The sequence below is a fragment of the Contarinia nasturtii genome, unplaced genomic scaffold (genome assembly GCF_009176525.2).
Source record: "Contarinia nasturtii isolate CC-2019 unplaced genomic scaffold, AAFC_CNas_1.1 Cnas_scaffold_533, whole genome shotgun sequence".
Lineage (NCBI taxonomy): Eukaryota > Metazoa > Arthropoda > Insecta > Diptera > Cecidomyiidae > Contarinia > Contarinia nasturtii.
In genome coordinates, this window is record NW_022197885.1 from 4198771 (window position 1) to 4219619 (window position 20849).

Below are 20849 nucleotides of genomic sequence, written 5' to 3' on the forward strand. Positions count from 1 at the left end.
GCTCCTCAAGATTCACTTCCAGCTCATGTCATCAAAAAACTCCCGATTGATCTTTTACGCAATCTTAATTCTTAAATCTTAAGAATGTCATTCCTTTCTGAGGGTATTCGTGGTTCAAAAACCTTAACTGAACTCACCGGAAAAGCGTAAAAGATCGATCGGGAGTTTTTTTGATGACATGAGCTGGAAGTGAATCTTGAGGAGCAGGTGGACCCAACCTGGTCCAAAGTGTTCTGGGTGTTGAGCACATATGGGGATAACATGCCTAGTCAATTTTTTTTATTTTTTCGATATTTCCATCGGAAAAGCGAGAAAAATCGATTGGTAGTTTTTCAAACCGGAAAAACGAGAAAAACAGACCATTTGTATTACAATTTTTATTTAATTTATTATTAACATTCCAGCCATTCAAAAAAATTAAATATATTTATTTCAACATTGTCAAAATAAATGGATGCAATTCATTTTAAAAAACGTAGTCCCGAAAGGAATTGGATAATAAGTATTATACAGCCCTGAATACATTTACTTATTTTATGCGACGCATTAATGAGAAACCAATAAAAAAGCGTGTGTATGTATTGGTTCACATTCGGAATAAAGTTCTCACTCGACACACGTACTGCCTATGATTACGAAATTTCTACTGCGCAATATTATGTTTAAGCATGAATTGATATGAGTGAGAGAGACGCGCGCACGAATACACATAAGCCCATATTCGGCATTTTGCAGTCGCGTGTGGCTTGTTTACATTTTTATTTGTTTATCATCACATGCTTCTTAATAGCATTGTAGAGTGAGTAAGATGACTATATTGTAACAAATGCAATATTGCCAACCAACTGTCAATCGGTCGGGAATTTAATGAAACCATAGTACAAATCAATATTCTTAGGAAGAACCTCTAAGGAAAATAATTTTCCAACGAAAAATATGGTTTTTGTGGATTTGGCTTAGGAATTCGAAAAAATTGGTTATAGGTTGATAACTGAACCAGGTTTGAGTTATGCGTGGTACAAACAAATCGAAAACGATTTTAAAGCTTGATGTACAATATACATTTAGCAAAAATACCAACATTTCAAATAAAAACCATTCGAAATATAAATTACGAATGTTATCATCACTCAAACCTATAATTAAAGAGAATTCAAAAAATGAAGATTTCAGGAAACTGTTCACACCAGGAAAAATCGTTGCTCTATAGTTTCATGTTCAGCGCTTCTCTTAAGTTCATATGGTGTAAAACCAAAAGTGAGTAATTTTCCAATAAAAATATTACCTTGCTGCTGTTTATTTTTTCAAGCTTTATTTATTCGCGATATCTGACAATCGTAAAAGTTGCTGATAATGAAGAATCATATAAACGTTGTGAATTCCATACGGTTGACAGAATTGTTTAGTGACACCTTTCGTAAGGCATCAAAATGAGTGAAATAACTTTACCAAAATATATTCAAGATCATTTGGATCGAATTAGCAATGAAAATGGTTTTATTGATTATTCGATGCAAGTGAAGCAAGGCACACAGACAGGTGATGGGCTCATGAGTGTATTATGGAGTGTAACAATTGCTGAGCACAATAGTGATGAAAAATTGTATCTTGTATGCAAAGTGGCACCATTGAGCCGAAATCGTCGAAAAGAATTCATATCCAATGTTTCTTTCAAACGTGAAGCAGACTTTTACACCAACTTGATGCCAAGTTTTAGTAAATTTCAAGAAGACAAGAATCTATCGAAAGACGATCAGTTTCTGGCCTATCCAAAGTGTTATGGTGCAATTATTGATGATAAAAACGAGAATTACGCAATTATATTGGAAGATCTTAGTCATCAAGAATTCAAATCATGGGACAAAGCTAAGACCTCACCCTTTGAAAATGTACGGTTGGCAATGCGTGAAATTGGTAAATTTCATGGAATCTCATTTGCAATGAAAGATCAGAGACCAGACGAATTTGCTGAGTTTGAACAATTTACGGATATTTACAAGATTTTCTTTGAATCACAAAACATGCAAGATATGATAAATGACTCCTATGAACAAGCTATTGTATCGTTGAAAAGTGAAAACTATAAAAATGTGATGTGTGATTTAAAGAACAACTTTTTGGAATATTTCGATGAATGTCTCAATGAAAAGTCATCAACTTATTTCGGAGTGATTTGCCATGGTATTTTTTTTATCGTTATCTCTGTTCCATTTACATCGTTAAAATTGAAATTTTTTCCATTTTTAGGTGACTTTTGGACTAATAACTGTTTATTCAAGTTCAATGAGAATGTAAGTTTTTTGTCTATTGTCACCCTAATGGATACTATTTAATCATTTACATATTCAATATAGGGTGCCGCCGAAGATATTCGATTTTTGGATTGGCCAGTGATACGATATGGTTCACCAGCAATCGATCTGCTCTTTTATCTATTCACGTCCACTGATAAGACACTTCGGGACAAGGAGTATGACAATTTACTTCAATTATACTATGAATCGTTGTCGAAAACTGTAAAGTTGCTGGGAAGTAGTCCGGAATTATTTACATATGAAAATTTGCAATCGGAGCTGAAAAGATGTGGCAGTTTTGCACTATTGCTGGCGCCGCTATCAATTCAGGTGCAACAGGCTGACACAAATGAAGTGGCAAATTTGAATGAAATGTGCGACAAAATGGCGAATGGGAATAATTCAGATGGATTGGTTAATGATTTAAATGAAGAGGCACAATTGATATACGAACAGCGTTTGAATGATGTCTTTGAGGATGTCATCAGACTTGGTTACATTAACAATGCCAATTAAATGTCTTGTTTCATTTTGACAAACAAAAATCTCAAATTATCATTTCGTGAGCTTTGAAATTCAAAATCAACGAATAAAATAAAGATTAAATTTCACTTCAAAGTATAAATATTGTTTCATACATTTTAAATTTGTCTGATAAGAAATAAGCGTTGTAGTAATTCAGTTGATATATCTTTGTTTATTGAAATAATAGTATACTAAATTATATATTGTTCATTTGGGTGCTTTTATCTCTCCAAATAACGCACAATTAAAATGATTTTATTACACTGTATGTAATCTACGCCAAATCGCATGAGAGTCTTGTGAGAAATCACATACAGCTTTGAGCAAAGAATAATTAGAATGCATGGCTCACACTAATTTTCAAGTATTCAAATGAATACTACGATTCAATGTACATGAAGAATAAAACGATTGTGCTATTAATTCAAATTTAATAAAACGATCAGTAGCCCTTGTGGAAAATTACTGACTGACTAGTCAGTTAACTAATTTGGGACGTTTTTGACTAAAGCCAACTGACAAAAGCCAGTCTAAATGACAAATTGCTATAAAAACAATGACAAACAATATAAAAGTGTAAGCGGCAAAATATTTACACTGTCACTTCCATATAACAAAAATAACATTGTTTACGATCAGCTGGTGTCGTGAATGTAGTATATATTCGATTGACAGTGGACTTGGTTGCCTAGTTTGTGTTCAATAATATTACCAATCAAGCGTAAAAATAGATAACAACACCAATCTACACACAGAAATATTCTAGTACTACATTATGCTGAAAATAGCATTATAATTGGACATATCAGACCAGCTGATAAATCTTACCACTACATACAATTTTTAGAATTATATAACTTGTCAAATTTCAATACATAATCTTAAATTGATGTTGGTGTTTTCATCAGACATCAGGTTTGAGCTATGGATATAGCAGCTGCTATTTCATAGGCGCTATTCATAGGCACTATTTATCTCGTTTTAATGCATTTATGCATATTGTGCGTTATTTTCTACATCTCTCTCCTACTCACATTTAAATGTACAAAAGAATAGTTGGCTATGATATTCCTACTCGGTGTTACACACAGCACACGAATTAAATAGCGCCTATGAATAGCGGCTATGAAATAGCAGCCGCTATATCCATAGCTCAAACCTAATGTCTGGTTTTCATAGTACAATGCTATAAATCGCATGAATCTTTGACTTTGATCTGTAATTCTGATACGTCAATTTTTAATACTATTTTTGGCATAATGTAGTACAAGAATATCTCTGTGTGTATTAGTCTATTTGATAATTTCAGAATTGTGATCAAAAAGTACACATAATTGATTAAAAAAATTAAATATCTTTATTTATTCTTCTAAATTCATTTCGTCGCCTTCGAAGTAATCCCCCTCGGCCGCAATGCACATACGCCAACGTTTTTTCCAGTCTTCGAAACAGTGTGAAAACCTACTTGGCCTTCAATTCACGTAGCGATTCGCGTTCAATCTCTTCAATCGACTCGAAACGATGTCCACGGAGCGGTTTTTGGAGTGTAGAGAAGAGCCAGAAGTCACACGGTGCCAAATCAGGCGAATATGGAGGTTGCGGAACGATATGAGTTGAATTTTTGGCGAAATGATCACGAATAATTAATGCAGTGTGAGCGGGTGCATTATCGTGATGCAAAAACCAAGAATTGTCTTGCCATAATTCTGGTCGCTTTTTGCGAATTGCTTCACGCAAACGACGCATAAGACTCAGATAATATTCTTTGTTGACAGTTTGGCCCCTTGGAAGAAATTCGGAATGCACCACGCCACGATAATCGAAAAATACTGTCAAAATAACCTTGATTTTTGACCGACTTTGACGAGATTTTTTTTTGGTTTGGCTTCACCTTTTAAACGATATTCGGCGGACTGATCGGCTGTTTCTGGGTCGTATGCATAGATCCAAGTCTCATCTCCCGTAATGATCCGTTTTATGCACGATTGATAGTCAGAAAGCATTTCTTGACACACACTGAGACCCAAATGATCTTTTAAAATGGGTTGGATCGACCCAAATGAAATGCCAGCAATATCAACAAGGCCTCTAATTGCCAATCGACGGTTTTTTAGCACAAGATCTTTTATTTTCTTGACGTGTTGTTGATTAGTTGACGTTGTTGGTCGTCCGGATCGCATTTCATCTCTGCCCTCTTTGAACTTCTTATGCCACTCATAAATAGTTGGTCTAGACATGGATTGATCACTGAAGGCCTTTTCTAACATTTCACACGTTTTTATGGCCGAAATTTCGTTCCGCACACAAAATTTAATGCAAATTTTTTGCTCAATAAAATTTGTCATTATGAAAATCGCCAAAAGAAATTTTGTGTATGCACATCAACAAGTGTAACTCAACATGTGATGCAGATATTGACATGATATTTTGTACAGTTATAAATGACAGTGCTACCAACCCACAAAAATCCCGCGCATTTGAAATCATCAATTATGTGTACTTTTTGATCACAATAGTACTTTGTGGTCACATTTGTTTAACAAGTAATGATAATATTTTTAATAGCGCAAACCAAAGTTCGAAAACATTGAAAAAAAAAATCTTGTACAGTATCCAAATGACATGGTCGGAAGTCGGAACTCTCATGCTGTACCTTAAAATATTTTCATTGTTGTTGCGTTGGATTATTCAAAATTCATCTAAATTGTTTTTAAAGAACTATTAAAGCAGTGAATATTATGTATAACATGAAAAGTAATATGTTATCATGATTTCAGTTGATTTTTGCATGTATCACGCAACATTTGAATAGTTTTATTTCAGTGAACAACCAAATTTACTATCCAAGAATGATCGCGAGCAGACCATATACTGAGCATAGATATTCATCCGAGATATTTTGTGAGAATCCGATAATTAACGCAACCGTCCATGCATTATTGCTTCTTCTAAACGAAGTGTGTGTGAGACTCGAATTGGCGTGTGTACCTTAAAAACAATACGATGGAAGGGGTAATAATGCACAGATCGACGCTAATACTTATACACTCACACGCATGTGCTGTGCTTTATACTCACACAAAGATGCTCGCTCGTACATCGCAGACAAACGAGGAAAACAATGAGTTAGTGTGTAAGCATGAACGTCGATCTGTGCATTATTACTCCTTCAAACGAATTGTGTTTAAGTCAAACACGTCGATTCAAGTCTTGTACACAGTTCGTTTAGAAAGAGCAATAATGCATGGAGTGTTGCGTTAATTATCGGATACCCACAAAATATCTCGGATAAATATCTATGCTCAGTATATGGTCTGATCGCGATTCGCAAGACATCTCCTGACACTTTATTAAAGTGCAATATCACGAAAAATAATTATTTGATTTGAAATTCGCCTTTCCTCAAATGACATCAAAATGATTCGAATCCACAATGAGAGATTATCTTGATTTCCATTATTTCTAAAAGTGATAAAATGTTTACAAGTATAATGATAATGTGTCGTAATTTTTATCGGTTCAAAACTTACTACGGATGAGAGTACATTTTATAATTTTTTATATTTTTTATTTGACACCCATCACACGGATGCAGTCAATTACAAGTCTTTTTATTGCCTTACACGCGACGTCTGCCTCTGAATATATGGTTTGAAGTTCATATTCATTTTTATATTGGAGACACTTGATTATACGTTTTGTTGGGTGTTTTATACAATCTGAATGCAAAACAAACAAACTTGCATCATCATGCGCAACAATTCTAGTTCCTCAATTATTGTCAAGTGTTAAATTAGAGATAAAATGTATATTGCAAAAAATGTGCATTGTAATACATCAATTGTAATTTATAATGACATTAATCGAACGAATAACCTTCTCGTACTTGAGCTTATTACTTTTCCGCACACACCTAGTTTGTAGGGTAAAGTATTGGAATCGGTCGAAAAATTAACACCCATCAAAAATGTGTTTTTTGGGTGTTTTTGGGGCCAGGAAACACGAATCTAGCGTTTTTTCGATGTCCGAATGTATGTACGTACCCTGTACGCAAAAATTTGTTAACACGATAACTTTCAAACAAGAAAAGTAATTCAAAATCTGACTTCACAGGATGATTGGAAGTGCCGAGGAATAGAAACCATTAGATTTTGAGCGACTTTGGTTGATAGAGTAAAGTGTGATGTCTGGTGTGATGCCCATGGGCATCCATGAAAAAAATTCAATTTTTCTTCCAAAAGTGATATTTAAATTTTAAAAAATGTGTATTGGGGGGTTTTTAGGTACGAGAAAACCGAATATGACGTTAGTTTTGCGATACAAATAACTTTCGACATACTTTTCATACAAAAATGTCAAAAAAATTGAATTTATGTATGGAAGCCATGCCTGTATGATATCATAATAGGCTGAAACTTTGCACAGGTTATTTTTATCACACAAAAATGCCATTCCGACAGTTTGAAGACATTTCAACGCATATTAGGGGTACCTCCCGAACAAAATTTTGGATTTTTCGCTCAAAAACGAAATTTTGTATGGGAAGTACCCTTAATATGCATTGAAATTTCTTCAAACTTTCAGAATGTTAACTTTTTGTGAAAAAAATAACCTCTGCAAATTTTCACATGATTACGATATCATATAGGCATGGCTGCGATACAAAAATTCCTATTTTTAGTAGTTTTTGTATGAAAAGTGCTTCGAAAATTATTTGTATCGTAAAACTAATGTCAGATTCAGTTTTCTCGTGAATTCTTTGAGTAAAAGATTTGTAATAAATGCATGTTGTGGATCACAGTGCGGAAAAGTTCATCTTACGGATGTAAGATATTTTATTGATAAATTGTACCTGTACTATTGATACAATGATATCGTTCTCTAGTGAATGAATCGCTGAATTTATGCTATAAATACGGCCAACTTCCTTCAATTTGTATATAGTTATATCGTGAATCGCTTTGTAATTACACTAAAATGAGTGAAACAATTCTACCAAAATATATTCAAGATCATTTGGATCGAATTAGCAGGGAAAATGGTTTTATTGATTATTCGATGGAAGTGAAACAAGGCACACAAGTTGGAGAGGGATTTATGAGTGAATTATCGTGCATCACTATTACGGAGCGAAACGACGAAAAACAATTGCACCTTATATGCAAGGTGGCACCGTTTGCCAAGAATCGCCGAAAGGAATTTATTTCGGATATGGCATTTGCTCGTGAGGCTGATTTTTATACCAAAGTTATGCCATGTTTTGATAAATTCCAAAAAGAAAAAAGCCTATCGAAGGATGACCAATTTTTGTCATATCCAAAGTGCTATGGTGCAACAATCGATCATGAAAATGAGCACTATGCAATAATTTTAGAAGATCTTCGTCCGCAACAATTTAAAATGTGGCCCAAAGTTAAAACATCACCGATTGAAAATGCCAGGCTGTCGATGCGTGAAATTGGTAAATTTCATGCGCTCTCATTTGCAATGAAAGACCAAAGACCACAGGAATTTGCTGAATTTAAAAAATTTACGGATCTTTTCAAACATTTCTTTGAGTCGAAAACCAGTCAAGTTATGCTTGAGACTTCATACGATCAAGCTATTGCAGCACTAAAACGTGAAGATCATAAGAATATCTTGAGAAAATTAAAGGATAACTTTTTAGAATATTTCGATGAATGCCTCAACGAAAAATCGGCAAATTATTTCGGAGTGATTTGCCATGGTAATTATTATATCTTTCTAAAGGTGTTGGTCAAATAATGAAACTCTTCTATTTCAGGCGATTTTTGGAACAATAACATTTTATTCAAATTCGATGAAAATGTAAGTTGTTGTACTTTTTTTTCTCAAACATAATTCCTTGGATAACATTGCAATTTTTGACGAACAATTTCCATTTTCAGGATATTGCCCAAGATATTCGATGTTTAGATTGGCAAATTCTTCGTTATGGCTCACCAGCAATCGATATAGTTTACAATCTCTTCACGTCCACCGATAAAACACTACGGGACAAGGATTATGACAATTTACTTCAATTATACTATAAATCATTGTCGAAAACCATAAGACTCCTGGGAAGTAATCCGGACGAATTGTTTACGTTTGATAATTTGCAATTTGAATTAAAACGATGTGGTCTTTATGTACCTTTGCTAGCGCCAATTCTGATACAAATCTCTCAGGCATCATTAAGTGATTTAACGAATTTGGATGATATGTGTGATAAAGCAGTGAATGGAGAAAAAAATTCCGATGGTTTAGTTGGTGACTTGAGCGGAAAAGCCCAACTGGAATTTGAGAGACGCTTGAATGGTGTCTTTGAAGATGTTGTCGAATTGGGATATTGTGAAAAGATTTTGTAAACAAGCCAACACAATTATTTGAATGAAATAAAATACAATAAAAACTGACATTTTTTTTCTTGCAAATATTTTCATGTCACACTTCGAAAGTACTTTTCATGTCACACAAATCGATTCGAAACAACGACAATGGCCATTTACACTCGGATTCCGAGTAAATAGCAAAATTTGCTATTATAATGGAATAAACGTAAGTTGTTGTGGTTTTTTGTTGCAAAAATAATTTGTTGAATGAAATTGCATTTCTTGCACTTATACTATAAAACTACTGGCTTGCTTACGTTTGATAATAGAATGCAATAAAAACCGATATGGTATAATATTTTTGCGCAAGTCGTGGAAATTTTCTTCTATTTTTACGTTCTGCTTTTAAAATAGACGAAGAAAAAAATCTGCAGTGAACAGATACAGCTGTTACGACTCTATTTGTATCTCTCTCTCTACCTCTCTCGTTCTCTCGTACTACGTTGTTGTACTAAGCTAATGCGATATGAGAACACATAGTTCATGTAAATAGATGACCTAATCACATCTTGTGACACTTTTAATGAGAATAAAAACACGGTAAACTGGTTTTAACTAGATTTTCTATTGGAATTTTTTCATAATTTATTCATGATAGTATGAATGCGATAGTGAGAGACGACTAAAACAAAAGTTATGTAAAGATTATCTGAATCGTTGCGGCGAAACAGTAGCTCTTATTTTTCTCCATATAATACTGCAACATGAAGTTTTCACACGGTTTATTTGTTGTAATACAACAAATAAACTATTCATAAAAAACTTTATGTTGCAGTATTATTTGGACAAAAATAAGAGCTACTCTTTCGCCGCAACGATTCATCTGTCAAAAAGCCGCTAAAGTGATGAGCAATTCTCGTATGTCTCATCGATATCCGTAACGTTTGCTTTAGTTTGTTCAAAGACCCACCGTCTTGAGAAAGAGAAAGTAGTTCAACGAACTTTAATGATAAAAAATTCAAACATTGAATACAAATAAAGATATAAATCAAATTTTGATCAACACTTTCCTCCACACATCATTTTTTTTTTTTTTTGTTTATTTTTTGCAATTTCATGAAAAGTGAATTCACTTAAAATAAATCAAGGCACATAATGCGTTTGTGATAAGAGACAAAAATCCAGTTTAAGTCAGTTTTACGGTTAAAGGTGACAGACCTATATAAAATGAAAACAATTTGGAGATAATTGAAATTGATTTGAATGAAATGTGTTATATTTTAGAAGATCATACAAGAGAAACGTGTTTTCTCTCATCTTAAATTGCTTCGTATGTTGTTTGTTTTTCTCCTTCCAGTGCTTACATTAGCATCGTTAATCTGAAGAGTAAAAAAACTGTCTAATTATCTGTCTTTGATTTATTTCGTTCCCATACACAAATATAAATAGTCGAGAGCGAACATAATTTTACATCAGTTTCATTCATAGCTTCGACGAGAAAGAAGTGAAAAAAGAGAAAATTGTGTGAAAAGCAGCTACTTGCTTATCGAGTAACATACAATTATCACAACAAATAGTTTAGAAGTTCGTTTAAAACATACAACATCGACAAAATGAGTTATAGCATAAATACCAAATTAAACGGTACAGCCAAAAGCAATTGCACAACAATGTGCAACGGCAATGAATCTTTGCGAATTGCAATAATTGGCCAAAGTAATTTTGCTGCAGATGTTTTGGAACTTCTTTTGGAAAGCGGTTACAATGTGGTTGGTGTTTTCACGATTCCAGACAAAGGCAATCGAGAAGACATACTTGCAACGACAGCAAAATTGCATAATATTTCAGTGTTTAAATTCCCATTGTGGCGTCGAAAGGGTGTTGTTTTGGATGATGTACTCGAACAATATAAATCGGTAAAAGCCAATTTGAATGTGTTGCCGTTTTGTTCACAATTCATTCCGATGGAGGTGATTGATGGGGCGACGCACGGTAGCATTTGTTATCACCCAAGCGTTCTGCCGCGACATCGAGGCGCGAGCGCCATAAGTTGGACATTGATTGAAGGCGATGAAATTGCTGGATTCTCGATTTTTTGGGCAGATGATGGGCTCGACACTGGACCCCTACTGCTGACAAAACAGTGTAATGTTGAATCAACCGACACATTGGATTCAATTTACAAACGTTTCTTATACCCAGAAGGTGTTAAATCTATGAAAACGGCTGTCGATTTGATTGCACAGAAAAAAGCACCAAAAATTCCACAAATTGAATTCGGCGCAACTTACGAGCCGCCAATATTCAAAGTAGAAAATCAAATTATTGATTTGAATCAGCCAGCGTATCGTATTTTTAATTTCATACGTGCTTTAGATTCCGTGCCTGGTGCTATTGCCCATGTACTTTCAACGGATGACAGTGAAGAAGAATCGATTCGCCTCTTTGGAGCTTGTTTATACCATGACATCATTTCATCGGATGCAAAACCATTAAATCTCAAAGGATTATCGCGTCCAGCATTGATTAATGAACACGGCCTCTTAATTTGTGGCACAGATGGAAACTATGTAAATGTTAAACGGATTATGCGTAAAGGTCGAATGATTGGCGCCAGTGAATGGTTTAATGCGGAAACCGAAAAAATAATCATTGAACTAACCGACGATGAACGTGTGATTAAAGAGCACTTGAAGAAAATTTGGCAATCAATTTTAAATGTGACCATTGATGATACTACCAATTTCCTTACAAGTGGAGCTGGAAGCATGGATATCGTTCGCTTAGTTGAAGAAGTTAAAGATGCATTCGACATACATTTGGAACATTCAGTAGTTTTTATGTCACCAGTTTTTGATGAATTTTTAACAGCTGTCATTTTGGCCAAACGTATAGGTACATCCGACACTGTTGCACATGTTGAATATAATGGCATCACAATCAATGCAAATAAAAGACACATTCATGTTCCAACACAATTATTTATTAATGGTCAATTCACTGATGGCAAACATGTGAAGAAAATCGATATTGTGAATCCGACCACAGAAGAGGTTATTTGTCAAATGCCAGTTGCAACCGTTCAAGACGTTGACTATGCGGTGAAATCAGCTTATGAAGCTTTTAAAGGGCCATGGAGTGAAATTAGTGCCAGACAAAGGGGTGCCATGATGATGCGATTGGCCGATTTAATGGAGAAGCATAAAGAAGAATTGGCCACAATCGAAGCGGTTGATTCGGGTGCCGTGTACACATTGGCCTTAAAAACACACGTTGGAATGTCAATTGAAGCGTGGCGATTTTTTGCCGGCTGTTGTGATAAAATTGAAGGCTCCACCATTCCAGTGAGCGCAGCTCGACCAAATAATGTACTCACATTCACAAAACGAGAACCAATCGGGTAAATTTTTTATCTATTTTGTTAATTATTGTATTAAAAAACAATGTTTAGAATTATACTTTTTCCCTATGAAAAATATCCAGAGTTTGTGGTATCATCACACCTTGGAATTATCCTTTAATGATGCTAAGTTGGAAAATGGCTGCTTGCATTGGTGCTGGAAACACGGTCGTTTTGAAACCAGCACAAGTCTCACCATTAACCGCATTGAAATTTGTCGAACTTACGGTTTTGGCCGGATTTCCAAGTGGTGTCATCAATATTTTACCAGGAACCGGGTCTGTTACAGGGCAAGCAATCGCCGATCATCCATTGATCCGCAAATTGGGTTTCACCGGATCAACGGAAATTGGAAAGACAATCATGACAACATGTGCACAATCAAACTTAAAAAAATGCTCATTAGAACTAGGCGGTAAATCGCCACTTGTTATATTTGCTGATTGTGATCTTGAGAAGGCTGTAAAATATGTAAGCATATTTTTTTTACTTGGTTTTTATCGCAATTTTAAATCGTCCAATTAATTTTTTTTTATTTCAAATAAAGGGAATGTCATCGGTATTTTTTAACAAAGGCGAAAATTGTATATCGGCTGGACGTTTGTTTGTCGAAGATAAAATCCACGATGAATTTGTGCGACGTGTATTGAAAGATGTGAAAAATATGAAAATCGGCGATCCGTTGAATCGTTCTACGGCACACGGTCCACAGAATCACAAAGCGCATTTCGATAAATTACACGAATTCTGTGAAATTGGAGTACGTGATGGTGCCAAATTGATTTGTGGCGGAGAGAGAGTGCCGAATATGAAAGGATTTTTCTTTCAACTAACCGTATTTACCGATGTCGAAGATGATATGTACATAGCGCAAGAAGAATCATTCGGACCAATTATGATAATATCCAAATTCAGTGGCAGCGATATAGATGGTGTCATTCGGCGCGCCAACAAAACAGAATTTGGCTTGGCGAGTGGCATTTTTACAAAAGATTTGAACAAGGCACTATTATTCGCTGACAAAATCGAAGCAGGAACGGTATTTGTAAATGTTTATAATAAAACTGATGTTGCAGCACCATTTGGTGGATTTAAACAAAGCGGATTCGGAAAAGATCTGGGACAAGAAGCACTCAATGAGTATCTTAAAACGAAATGCGTCACTATTGAATATTAAGTCGAAGTTAATTATATTTAGTAACTATAATAATATATAGTATATATTGATGAACGTATTTTGTAGCTATAATGATGTATACAAATAAGCACATCACAGATAATTTTCGAAACAAACCTATTGAAATGAAATGAAAATCATTGCTGTGTAAAATTTACTTGAATTCTGTTTAAAATTCCGTGGTCGTTATGTTTTGTCACCAATCAATTACATTATTTGAACAAGTCAATTTTTGGTCATTTCACCGAGTTGTTGTCATCACAGCTACTAGTTGTACTAATGTAAAATCACACAAAAATGATCAATATTTTGATAATTATGATGGTGATGACGATACAGCAAACTATTATCCATTTTATAAACTAATGTTTTGTAATTTAATGTGCAAAAGCAAATCCCATTCATTAACACAAATTCAAATGTACCACAAAACCATTGGCATATTTTCACGTTTAATTATGACTTTTATTCAAAACATTCTGATTATTACAATACAATGCAACATGGCTATAATTCGACTTTCATTGGTTTAATATATCCGTTCTCATAACTGAATCAAAATACCTAAGCAATCATCATAATATTTATGCATTTTCGTGTTGTTTTGATAAAATGGAAATTGGTTAAAATAAATGTGAATTGAAAATTCTATAAAACATTATATATGTTTGTTATTTGATAAATGTATACGTATATATTAATATATCACTTGATGAGGTTCGATAAATGAGAAAAATAAACGTTCGCATTCGAAACCGATATATTTATGACGTTGAATTGGTTGGTATGCGTATAAAATAGGGAACTTGATGAATTGGCACAGAATATTGGTAGAGACATGTATTACCTTTACGAGTTGTACCATCAATTCCATCTTTCCACAACCCACTCGGCAAATAAATGGTACGTTTATTTACCCCTCGATAGAGAATCGGTGCCACAATCAAATCTTCGCCAATGGAAAATTCATTTTCTTCCAAACATGCTGCATCCGGTATGGAATCAAGCAACCACAATGGTCGAATCAATGGTTTGCCATCGTAGATGGCTTCATTAATATACTTTTTAAGAATCGGAATAACAACTGTTTCACGAATGGATAACAATTCTTTTTCGACGGTGGTGACTTTCTCACTTTTGTACTCCTCCGGTAAGTGACTGAATCGTATGCTCGGCAAAAATGTGCTGAGTTGATACCAACGAATGAATAATTCTTGGTCGGGAAGTTGTGGCTGATCCAATGAATGATATGAAAGAATAGTCGAATCATTGCCGGAAACATAATAATCTCCTCCAACAGCACCGGCCATAATAAATGGAAAACCAGCCACACCGTATGCCAATGCAGTTGGTAAGATCGATTGGAGTCCTTCCCATGATGCATTCACTGGCGGCAGACTCAAAAATGATGGTAATTTTGGTGCCGTTATCGCTCCGGAATAGGCCATTATTTTAATTGAATCGTCAAACTTTTGGCCAAAAATTGTTTTGTATTCGTCTGGATTGAGTAAACTTCGATGACACTGATAATAATGGGGCATATTATAGGCGGTGCCTAGACGAGTAACGAACGAAACAGAAATGAAATATTTCCACTTATTTTATACAATCAAAAATTATTAGCATGCTTAGCACGTACCAAAGTCCAAGAAAAATGAATCAATTTGATAGTCTTTGACGACTTTATTGAGCTTTTGCAACAACCATGACACATTAACTGTTATATCCAATACTCCGGTACTTGGTGCACTTTTATACCGCGTCAATGCCGGAATACCTACGAAAACGAAAAAAAAAGAAGTGAAATAGAATCAATTAGATTCGTACCAATAAATCGGAAACAAACATGTGATAAAAAGTTGGCACATACTTCGTTCAGACAGGCGCTCATAAATGAGCAACTTTTTTTCAACACCTTCTTTGAAACTTTTCGAATCCGTACTAATGAATGGCTGAACCGTTAAAACGATGCGAAAACCTTTTTTATGCAATTCTTTAATGGTCTCGGCAAAATATTGAAAACGTTCGGTGTCAACAGTAAAATCACCGATTTCCTTTTGCCAAAATTCATTCACCAAAATGTGGCCCGGTTTCATATAGCTAAATGCAACAACTTCTTCGGTATAATTGAATATAACCGTTTCGGTGAGCTGATCAAAACTTGATGCTGGAATTTGCCACACCGGCTCTTCCATCAGCGAATAAACAACTTTTAAATCAGCTTCCGATAGTTGACCGTCGGGTGCTAGTTTTTTTTCCACCGTCATGTTGTGCAATTTTCTCATATTTTCAGCAATACATATTTCATAGCTCAATTCTGGATACGGTGTCATTCGATTTACAAATGCAAAATTATCGTTCATCGCTTTCAAGCAAAATTCATTTGAATTGCTATGGTTCATGCTAATATACAGTGGTGTTCGTTCATCAACACGAATCGACACACTATGCGAACTGATAAAGTGTCGATTTAGTGCATTGCTAAACTGCTGTGCTCGTGCATCGCCCGTTACTATTATTTAAAAGTAAAATGAACAAGTAAATAAACTAAATTTTTGAAATTACAATAGAATTTTCCAAATTTATACTCACTGAACGGTTCAAAGTCAAATTTTCCGCGACTCAATGGCCAGTCGTTCTTTTTCGTGATGCCACCCCCAAACCAATGCACTTTATCACCAATGTCAAAACAATCTGTTGGATATGTGCCATTTTTCAATGCTTGCCAACGCAATGTGAAGCATCCATCTCGTGTTTTGTCTTCATTCATATACAAACGAGCTTCGCTGTCCCATTCAATGCACAGGCTACCATCGTGCGCATTTCCATTTACACAATGAAATGGTTTGCCATCGATAATATTTCGACCTAAACGACCCTCGATGAATTTACGGCGATGATCGAATATTCGAAACACTCTCGTATCTTTGTCAAATTGAATGCGACCGAAATACAAGTATGACAATACATGTTGTTCGTATGCAACGTATGCATACCCAACGAGAAATACAATGATCATAAATAGCGTCAGAACGAACGCTTTAATTTTTATATCACTTGTTGTTTCTTTTTTTCGACGAATCATGGACGGGAACATCTAATAAAATGCAATAAACGGTCAGATTTCCTGTTGTCAAAGTTATTTTGTTGTGCGACACACACATATGTATATATTGCACGACCAAAGTTCACTCTTACCTGCATCTTTTCCTTCAATAAACTGGCCAACGAATTGACACTTGTTATTGAATTTTGATTGCTTATCATGCTCTGACTCTCGAATTCGTTCGCCATCATCTCTTTATCATTCAAACGCAGTGCTGGCAATGGTGCAATAGACAAACGTCGCTTTGTTCGGAAAAATGACCTATTTTTTTGGTTTGGATGAAAGAAAAAATGAATATTGGTTATATTGATATACACTGGGTGTGTTTAAACGAAATCACTTAGATGTATATAACTGAATTCAAGAAGAAAAATCAATTCAGAATGAAATTATGTTTTTTTCTCTGCTTTTAACTTAAAAAAATCATCAGAACAAACGAAACAAACTTTTCTTACGAGCCGATGGCTAACGAGACAATCTATAGACTGAACAGCGAACACTTAATTCACTTAAATTGATTCAAATTCAGATTAAATTGAATTTTATCACAGTATCACCATTATCACTGTAGACGAACTCAATACATCGCCTTGCTTCAACTACTGTCTGACTTGAGACATGTCTTTACAAGTCGTGTTTCTTTTAAAAAAACCTAACAAAACACGCATGATTTTCAACTTGTTTTGATACATGTCATCAATAAACTCATGTTACACATGACTTGAACGAGTGACACGCGATGAAGATCTTCTGCTTCTTCTTCTTCTCGTTGTTGTCGTATTGAACACTTGTTGCTTCATTCTAAAAGGCGAATGCTTTGTTTGTTGAACCATTTTTTTAAAGTGGCACATAACAAAAGCGATTAAATACTATTTCTTATCACTATCTTTTACTATCAATCCAAAATGATCGAAGGTTATTTTAATCGAATCATAGAAAGTTGATCAATTATCAATTTACTTACTGAAATTGTGGTTTTTTCTTTTCATTTTCGTTATCGCTGTCGCTGTTTTCGTTCGGATCAGCTGCTTGTTCTATATCGTTGCCAGCCTTGGTGACTGCAGCCGAAAATCCAATTTTCGAACCATTGTCCACAGTAACGGCGTTGCATTGTTGAACCAATTTCAATGGTGACGGTAGCGGCGATTCGGGCGGTGTTTGTTCATCACTTGCATCATTTATACTCGATTGACTATCCGCTTGCTGCGACTAGAAGAATTAAACAAACGATATGATGACAAAAACAAAAACCTGTTTAATTTGGCAGTCAATCGTTGACACGGTATCGTTTTTATTTTTAAGTTTGTGGTTAGGGTTTCATTGATTTTTTTTTTTAATTTACTTGATTTGATGGTGTATGAACGATTATTCTTGGCGGCAGAAATAGTTCTTGAAAATATATAGACGGTTTTCTTCTTCGATTTGACATTTTAACTTATTTTTTTTTTTAAATTTAAGTGAAGAAAATAAATATTTAATTCACGAAAACAACGTCGAATATTACTTAATTGAACTGTAGACAATGAACGATTGAGAGTCTCTTTGATAATTAAATAATGTGCCTTTAATTAACATGAAACTCTCATGTAAATTTAATTAATTCCAAAGATTTGTCGTAGAAGTAAATTAAATCTTTAATCTTGATTCAATCACAAAAAAAACATCAAAACACTTGGGCAATATAAAACACACGTATAATGCGCGTCGACGTTTAGAAAAATATTGTAAACATTCATGAGCACATTGCGATGTCAACGCTGTTGGTATGCATTGATTTCTTATTAACGCACTGGTTCAGTGTGCTTGTATAAGTGTAGGAAGCATTTCAATGAAGGAATAAGGAATGAATCTACGCTCGCAAACAGATACACACATTTTTATAATGATTATATAGCATAATTTTTGTTGACTGTAACAAGAATCAGTTGTCAAATGGAATGTGTGTCTGTTTTTGTTAAATGTGAATTGTGCGCAAGTATTTGTATTTCTGTCTTTGTCGAATAAGTGCCAAAGAAAAACAAATGTAATAATGATCACGTGTCAATTTAACAACGTCATGAACCAATCCAGTGATAACGAGTTGAATTCCTATTACCCTATACTAATTATTATTACACAATTGCTCATGTACAATTGTTGATTTGTATTCTATACGAACGGCAAAAGTAACTTACCTCAATTGAAGTTTTATGAATTTTTTGAAGTTCATTCAAATCGATGTTGGTTAGTGCGGGCAATGAGATTGAATTTCTGCGCAAATTACCTCGAGCCGATCGATCTTTTGATGCAAACGATGGCAAATTTGATGCACTGCCAATGGATGAGTCCGGTGTTGGTGGCGAAGTTTGGGTGCTGTTTAAGTTTTATTGAGAACATGAAAGCATGCGTTTTTAAGGTGATTTTTCCTGCTCAGAACTTACGTAATATCTTGAATGGATTCTCTCAGGTCCTGAGATTCTCTTACATTCTCCGTGTAGTCATTTGTATGCTTATCAATTCCATTTGCCACGATTTTTTGACGCAGTTCCGCTGGTAATGTGTCTATGTCAATGCTACCACTTGATTGACGGACAAGCGGCGCATCAACTGGAATACTTTCTTCACTGCTCGATGTACAAATATACGACTGAAGTGCTAATGGCGAATCAACCCGAATATATGGAATCACTTTTCGATTATACTCACGATTTTTGTCATTCATTTTCTCACATTTATAAAATGTTTAACTTGTTATGGTATCAAGCCTTTCCACTTTTTGTTACAGAAATTTTTTTTGTGTTTAAACAATTCGAACAGCATGTTTTTATTAATATCACAGCGGTAGTTTTAATTCAATTATACGAAACTATATTTTACATTGAAATTGTAATAGTTGATGTATTTATGTGACTTGTTTCTGGATTCCAAATTTATTTCATGTATTTTGTTAAGAATGTAAATACAATGCGGTTTGCATGCCTATTGTCAATTTATTGCACGACAATTGCATTAAATTTGGTTTTCCAATTACACATCGACGGTTCATTCACGAGCTGTTATACGTTACTGCCACTGAATTTCTAATCACAAATTAAAATATCATCCATAAAAAATGTTATTTGCGCTCATATCGTCACATGAGCAATATAATTGCTGATGATATTTTTTTTTAATCTCGAAGTCATACAAGACAATTTTTATTATCTTGCGTTTTTTTAAATCCGCCAAGCCCGTCCGTAATAAATGAATCACCTTTTTAAGAAATTGCGATAAAAATTGATAAAATTCAACGTCACAGTTTTGGATTATAATTTGCCTTTTTTCTCTCAAATCGATTTTATCTTCCGCAAGATATTCTTGCAATTTTTTTTTACTTTTCAAAGGTAAAATGTTCGTCGAAACAATTATTCAATTTAAAATTGAATTGTGTACTCGTTCGTTTTTTTATTGTAAAAAAAAATAATGAATTTTATTGAAAAAGAAAAAAATGAATTGTTGTGCTGTCACCATGTAGTCCATTTTGAGACTGTACGATAATCATAGATTTCGATCATGTGCCAGGTCTCGTCCACTTGAGAAATCACAATAAAAAGATACATAACACATATACGTTTTCATTTCGTGCTCTACTGAAGCATTTAAAATAATGTGTTTGTTGCAAAACGTAATGGCGCTAATTACAAATAAATATATTGTATGCTTGTCGGTATAAATGGAATTGCAGTTTGTCCGTTGTTGACTTTGGTCGAAGTTTTTTGTCACATCACAACAACACACGCATTCAAATTCGAATCCGATAAATTCGCTCAACCGCCTGGTTTGCGAGATGAAAGAAATGTTGAACGCAGTGGAAAAAAAGAGTTGTTTATTTATCTGCGGTTTGTTTAAGTTCGGTGCCGACGATGTCAGCTATTGTTTCATTGGTTTTGCGGCTTTTTTTATTAACGTCTTTATCTCTCGATTCTCGCGTTATATATAACTATTTAATATTTGTTTCAACGTGACTTAGGTACACCAAAAATGATCATATCTA

The 20849-nt window shown here is 34.5% G+C and overlaps 4 protein-coding genes across 7 annotated transcripts; 3 read left to right on the forward strand and 1 right to left on the reverse strand.

Moving 5' to 3' along the window:
• The first annotated feature begins 1393 nt into the window (after positions 1-1393).
• Positions 1394-2915, forward strand: LOC116339595. Its single transcript, XM_031765567.1, has 3 exons — positions 1394-2181; positions 2248-2291; positions 2355-2915. Exons 1-3 carry the CDS (start codon positions 1431-1433, stop codon positions 2808-2810), a joined length of 1251 nt encoding a protein of 416 aa, XP_031621427.1. The 5' UTR covers positions 1394-1430; the 3' UTR covers positions 2811-2915.
• A 4825-nt stretch (positions 2916-7740) lies between these two features.
• On the forward strand, positions 7741-9256 carry LOC116339561. The gene is made up of 3 exons (XM_031765514.1): positions 7741-8547; positions 8605-8648; positions 8729-9256. Exons 1-3 carry the CDS (start codon positions 7797-7799, stop codon positions 9188-9190), a joined length of 1257 nt encoding a protein of 418 aa, XP_031621374.1. The 5' UTR covers positions 7741-7796; the 3' UTR covers positions 9191-9256.
• Positions 9257-10643: 1387 nt separating this feature from the next.
• Positions 10644-14323, forward strand: LOC116339492 (cytosolic 10-formyltetrahydrofolate dehydrogenase). Its single transcript, XM_031765395.1, has 3 exons — positions 10644-12554; positions 12638-13025; positions 13102-14323. The coding sequence occupies exons 1-3, from the start codon at positions 10768-10770 to the stop codon at positions 13729-13731; spliced, it is 2805 nt and encodes a 934-aa protein (XP_031621255.1). The 5' UTR covers positions 10644-10767; the 3' UTR covers positions 13732-14323.
• LOC116339491 (myogenesis-regulating glycosidase) lies at positions 14167-20253 on the reverse strand. Of its 4 annotated transcripts, XM_031765390.1 has the most exons (8): positions 19258-20253; positions 19012-19189; positions 17802-18046; positions 16930-17098; positions 16324-16828; positions 15602-16243; positions 15371-15508; positions 14167-15286 (listed from the first exon to the last, which is right to left on the reverse strand). In XM_031765390.1, exons 1-8 carry the CDS (start codon positions 19536-19538, stop codon positions 14496-14498), a joined length of 2949 nt encoding a protein of 982 aa, XP_031621250.1. In that variant the 5' UTR covers positions 19539-20253; the 3' UTR covers positions 14167-14495. The 4 variants fall into 4 exon arrangements, with proteins under 4 accessions (XP_031621250.1, XP_031621251.1, XP_031621252.1 ...); XM_031765391.1 differs by lacking the exons at positions 19012-19189; positions 19258-20253 and adding an exon at positions 18180-18425; XM_031765392.1 differs by lacking the exons at positions 17802-18046; positions 19012-19189; positions 19258-20253 and adding an exon at positions 17284-17390.
• Positions 20254-20849: the final 596 nt, after the last annotated feature.